Raw genomic sequence first — 6,012 nt, 5'->3', positions numbered from 1 at the left:
TTTTTTTCATTTAAATCTCAATTACTTACAGGTTTTTCTCTTTCAAGCCTTTGTCTCCTCTGCCATGGTATCTCCCTAGTGATGCTAGCCTTGCACCCTCTTGAGTTATGCCATTCCTTTTTGCATTTCCTGCACCTTACAGGTCTCATTAGGAGCCCTCTTTCTTTGCTTGGGTGACCTTCCTGGTGGTTTGTATATGTGAGGTGCTAGGGAGCAGGCTGTCCAGTTTCAACCCATTTTGACTGGCCAGGCATGGGAGGAAGTACCTCCTTGTATATCTCCATGTAAGTTTCTTTGTGGTAGCATGGGTGGGTGTAGGCTTCTGATGTCTCAATGTTTGTATAAATGGCTGTTATGGCATGTTTGCATGGAATTCCATTTAAATCCCAATACCTACAGTTGCATGTTTTCTTGACAAGATCAACTACATGCCTCTTATATTGACTAGCTACCTCATAAAGAAAACTGCCAGCTGGGGTAGAACTAAATGGCTTGCTTTCAACCTTCAATTTCTCAAACTTATCTTGTATGCTTGGACACAACTTTTTAGCATACTTCTCTATCCCTTCCCTTTTTGTGTAAAGCCTAGTCATAAGTCTAACCCTAATCCACTCCAACATTGCCAAGATAGGCTTGTCCTTAGACTTCAATATCATTAAGTTAAAAGACTCACTCAAGTTATTTATCAAACAATCTGTTAAGGCCCTAGGAGTAAAATGTGACCTTGTCCACTGTGCAGGTGCAATGTTTGCAAGATACTCATATGCCTTTTCATCCAAATCCTTTATGTACTGCATGCATCTCTCAAACTCCCTTACTGTTGTGGCGGCAGCACACCTCCACAGTGCATCCTTCAGCTCCAATCCCTTGTGATCTATTTTGAAATTGTTGTAGATGTGTTTCACACAGTATCTATGCTCCATAGTAGGGAATAATGTCTCTATTGCTGGTATAAGCACATGCAAATAACCAAACAAACAAACAAAATATGTTAGTTCAACAAACGAAGTAAACCATTCAAGTATAATTGAACAAAACTTGCATACCTTTTGCCTATTAGAAATGAAGACCAACTAAAGCTCCTCTGGCCTCCCTATATCATCAGCAAAAATTTCCAAAAATCATATCCAAAACTCCTTGTTTTCTTGTTCCACAACAGCCATGGCTACTGAAAAAATGTTGTCATTTGCATCCTTGGCAATGGCAAATAAGATTTGCCCTCCAAATTTGTGCTTTATGTGACAACCATCTAAACCTATAAATGACCTGCATCCACCTAAATATCATACCTTTTGAGCATTGAACCTAACATACATCCTCTTAAATTTTGGTTGGGAAGTCTCATCAGTCATTTCTGTTTGTAGTATAACCCTACTCCCCTTGTCTACAGTGTTTATCATTTGTGCATAGTCCATAAGAACACCATATTGCAGTTGCTCATCTCCATTGATCCAATCCTTTGCCTTTCTCTTTGACCTATACACTTGGTTTACACTTAGGTCAACATATAAATTTTGCATTACATGGTTGTGTACACCACTCACCTCCCAATTTGGATTTTTGCTAAAATCCTCAATGAACCTCTTAGCAACATAAGCTAATGTTGCTTAACTATTTTTAAAAGACTTAGGGCAAGTACAGTCATCAGTCAAGGTCTTAATTTGAAATGTTAGCTCTCCACTTATTTGAGATGCATAACATCTCCACCTATACTCATTCTTATAGTGAACTGATATCTTAGTCCTCTCATTAAGCTTGAATTTGATGTCAATAAGTTTTTTAACTGCATACTCCCTTAAAGCAGCTCTGAACACCTTTGCATTAGGAAACTTCATCTCCTTCTTCAGTACAACATTTCTCATGTCACTCTTAGCATTAAACTCTGGCTGCTCAGGTACCTGCTCATCATCAAACCCATCCATGCTTACCAAGTCATCCTTAAGAGCTGGCTCAGCCTACTTAGGGTCTACATAGGGTGCATTGCTTGATTTTGGGGCTACATGGGGTGCATTGCTTGATTCTGGGGCTGTATTGGGAGCATCACTTGATTTTGGATCAAAACCTTGTGGAGCTAAGTTTGAAGCAGCAAATATGTCATCACCAAAGTCATCTTCCTCTAGGCCTTCATATAGCCAATCATCATCATCATCATTTTCTTCAACATTCTGTTCTTCAACCCTTGCACCAACCTCAGCATCCTGTTCTTCAACTCTATCACTAACGTAAACATCCTCAACATTCTCATCATCTTCTTCTTCCTCCAATACAAATTCATCATAATCACTCTCCACATCTATTTCATCCACCCCTCTATCACCACCTACACCATCATTTGCCACTCCCCCTCCACATCTATGTCAGTATATATTATGATTTTGTTAGCTGGCCATGCCTTATGAAAGGTAGTCATGTTCGCCACATCTGCATCTGTTTCTATGGCCCTTAAATCATCCTCTACATCACCTTCAAGAATTAAATTCCTATATCTACTGTGTTCTTTAGGAGCACCAACTAGATGGCATAAATCTCGAATTTCAAAGAAACTCAACTTATTAGGGTCAATCTCTGTCAATGTATGTACAGACCCACCCACATATTCAAGGGTTGGGTCCTCCACAAAACATCCCCCAACATAAATTTCAATGTCAAATGTGAAGTCAACCATCTGCAATTAAAATAAGTAGTTTGTTTGCATACTAACATACTAAAAACGACAACATGCCAAAAGAGACAACAAGCCAAATATAGTGCTGTTTTGTTTTCATATAAAATTTGTTTTGTTGTTGAGAGATAACACACGGCCAAAGGACCACATATAGCACATGCAAAACCAAATTCCCAACAAATTCATAGGAACCACACTACCCACAGTTCACAAACAAGTGTAATCATTGACAAATAAACTTGATTTTTTTAGGTATATGCATTATATAAACAACCATAGCAGTACATTAGCTACATCCTAAGCGATTCTACATATAAATAGCAAAATGCACATTTAACATACACCAATTTTTAGAAAATTTTACAAACCCTAACTACGTAGGTGGGTCACAATAAAAAAATGCCATCAAGAACTGAAATGCAGATCAACAGCAGTCACACATACCTTCCCCTAGCTTCGATGTTGCGAAACTTGTGTTTTCTCTCCCTCCAGACACTCCAAACCACGAAGAACACGTTGATCTTACCACAGGTCTCTCTCTCAAAAAATTTCTGAGTTTTGGGTGTTTTGATTCATTTTATGTTGTGTTTAGGGGTTAAGAGGTGTTTTTGTAACGATTGGGACTGAGGTGGGTTACAAAGATTGACAGAAACATACCATAGGTGGTTAAGTGATACTTTTCAAATCACGGGTAGGCAAAGTGATTTTCGCTCAAACCACAAGTGGGTTATGTGTAATTACCCCTTATTTTATAGTTGAGAGGTGCAATATATACATATGCTATTGGATCTTTTTATGACAATAATTAAGGATCACTTAGGTTGCGTTTGGATAACTTATTTTTTACCAACTTATTTTACTATTTAGCTTATTTTTGCTACTATTTATGGCTTCACTACACTTTTTAGTACTATTCATAGCTCCGACTGTACTATTTCAACTAACTTTTCCCTTTATTTACTGTATTTTCAGTAAAAAAGTTTTCAGTTTTAGCAAAATAAGCGGATCACAAACAGACCCTTAAATAAGAAAATTAATAATTTTTGCATGATAGTTAATCAATTATCCTGCATGATTTTTATCCGTTTTACAGTTTTTATCTGTAATCTTATCTTGTCCTTGGATTAATCAAATATCATTTTGAGATAACAAAAGAACGGATTTTTTTTTTTTTCCGGTTATGTACAATCGAAAAAAAAAAAAGAAGTTAGATGCTGACATAAGGATAAGGAAACCTTGCCTTTTGGTTTTTTTGGTTTATTTATTTATTTTAATTTTGAAGTAAGAAAACCTTGGCTTAGAGTAAACAAAATCCTAAAGCTTTGGAACAAAGAAGCACTAAAATATCCATTATAGAAATAGAAAATAATTTCTTATAAATTAAATTTAACTTCCATTACAATTTATTTCATTTGCATTGATTTAAAGAGGGGAAAACAAGAAAACGAAAGAAGTTATTGTATTGTAAGGGCATGCCAACTTAAATATGTGGCTATAAGTTGACAATGATGCGGGAAAGGTCAGATCCGCACCTTCTACGGAACCAAACAACGGAAATATACGGGAAATAAGGAAAGCTATACAATTCTACTCCGATCTATGGTTTTTCAAGCCATGATCAAGACGAAGAGAAGAGATAAAAGAGTGCTACAGCAACTCTTGATGAAAACATTCAGGTTTCATTATAATAATCAATTTGAAAAAACATAAGCTGCCTTTTCCCAAGGTCCCTTACACCCTTTTATAATAGAACCTCACTTACCTTATGATTAGGATTCCTAATCAAACTAGGAAACATAATAAAGATAAAAGATAAACTAGGAAAGCAAATAAATCTAAATCCTAATTCGAATTCAAATACAAATAGGACTCCTAAGTCAACTGAAAGACTAATAAGGGAAATAACTAAATTGGAAATTCCTAGTGCATGACTGGCATATTAACCTTAAATAAGGAAGATAATCTTCTGGATATGTTGACCTCCTATTATTTCTCCCCAATTCCAGCCGCGGAATGCCATCAATCCCTTAGTTCTCGTTAAGTGCCAAATCTCCAAGTTTGCTACTGCAGAATGCATCGTCCTTGTTAGATGTCCCTACATCAGACAATAACTTACAATGCAAAAAATATATAGATCCCGAGTCCTCTATGGTAGAGTCTGTTCACCCTGTTGTGGAACTGGTAGTGGCACTCGAAATTTTTCTTTGAGGTCCATATGCTCTATCAAAAGCCAAACGTGCGAAAGAAACTCCCCACCTTTACGGAGCTGTTGAGCGTGGTTATTTCCTTGACGAAGTGTTGCCACACGAGCTAGGTTCTCAACCCAAAACTTAATCAAGATATCCCACTTTTGCTCTTCCTTTTCTCTTAACTTTTGTGCAACTGCATATGCACATGGTAGGAAATTGAAACCCCATAAACGCTCCTTGACGACTTCACCATTGTCTGGTTCTATTTCGGGGTAAGTCGTCCTGTCAGATAGTCGTATCTTTAATGTTTCAATAGCATTGGGCATTGGTGATCCGAGGACAACCCAACTTAGGAGATCAGCCTGAATGTAGCAAAATGATTTCTGAAAGGTGACCTTTGCACTTCCCACTGAAAACATGAAAGGACACAAAGCAAGTATGTACATCATATAATGTGATATCTCCTTAATCACATGTCGTTTATGATCCAATCCTGCATTGATATCATTATCAGTGTAAAAGCAAATTTCCGTTGCAAGGTGCCAGATGATTATGCTTTCATCAATATCCACGTTTACGTTTTTATCCAAAGTTAAGTACTGGTTATAGTCTTCAGAAAACCCTGGTCCATCCAACTCTGCTTTTTCTAGAATTGTTTCCCAAACCAAGCTTTTCAGTTCATCAGAAATCTGCTTGTTGGTCTTATAGAAAAGCATCTCCAGCTCTGTTTTTAGTTTTGGCAATATGTGAATGAAGAACCACACTCTTAAGTCAGCAAAGATTTTTGGGGTTCCCTGCAGAACTATTCCAGGATTTTTTGAGCCAAAGCTAAGCATATTGAATTGACCAATTGTGTTTGACCACTTTTGTGCAAAAAATTGATCACTGCTCATTTTTGGTCTCAAAAACTTTACATTCCTATATAACCATCGATGTGCCATATCAGAGGCAATCAGTAAAATCACAGCATATATCTCTATAACTAGAGCTCCGCCCAGTAGAATGTAAGTAATAATCAAATAAAAAAAAAAAAAAAAAAGTGTGTACTGCTATGGATCTGATTCATTGTCGGGATGATTCAAGGGAAACCCAAGTTTTGGTAAGCTCTATTTAGAGCAGAATTGGAAACCAGAGTCTTTCTAAAATCCGTTTATTAAG

At 36.9% G+C, this 6,012-nt stretch overlaps 1 protein-coding gene across 1 annotated transcript; it reads right to left on the bottom strand.

Annotated features, from left to right (window-relative positions):
- Nucleotides 1-206: 206 nt before the first annotated feature.
- LOC112002940 (uncharacterized) lies at nt 207-1,922 on the bottom strand. Its single transcript, XM_024035100.1, has 4 exons — nt 1,640-1,922; nt 1,290-1,483; nt 1,047-1,093; nt 207-912 (listed from the first exon to the last, which is right to left on the bottom strand). Exons 1-4 carry the CDS (start codon nt 1,920-1,922, stop codon nt 207-209), a joined length of 1,230 nt encoding a protein of 409 aa, XP_023890868.1.
- Between the last annotated feature and the right edge of the window lie 4,090 nt (nt 1,923-6,012).

This window comes from Quercus suber, unplaced genomic scaffold (genome assembly GCF_002906115.3).
Source record: "Quercus suber isolate HL8 unplaced genomic scaffold, Cork oak 2.0 scaffold_760, whole genome shotgun sequence".
NCBI classification, from domain to species: Eukaryota; Viridiplantae; Streptophyta; class Magnoliopsida; order Fagales; family Fagaceae; genus Quercus; species Quercus suber.
This window is presented reverse-complemented; position numbering and strand designations above follow the sequence as displayed.

Bases quoted from the DNA above. Each gene is read 5' to 3' on its own strand.
- LOC112002940 (XM_024035100.1), bottom strand. From the start codon at position 1,922: ATGGATGGGTTTGATGATGAGCAGGTACCTGAGCAGCCAGAGTTTAAT. The intron at 1,484-1,639 runs GTACTTGCCCTA...GTGTAAACCAAG, and splicing joins TAAGACCTTGACTGATGACT to TGTATAGGTCAAAGAGAAAG. The intron at 913-1,046 runs GTATGCAAGTTT...TATGGAGCATAG, and splicing joins TCATTTCTAATAGGCAAAAG to ATACTGTGTGAAACACATCT.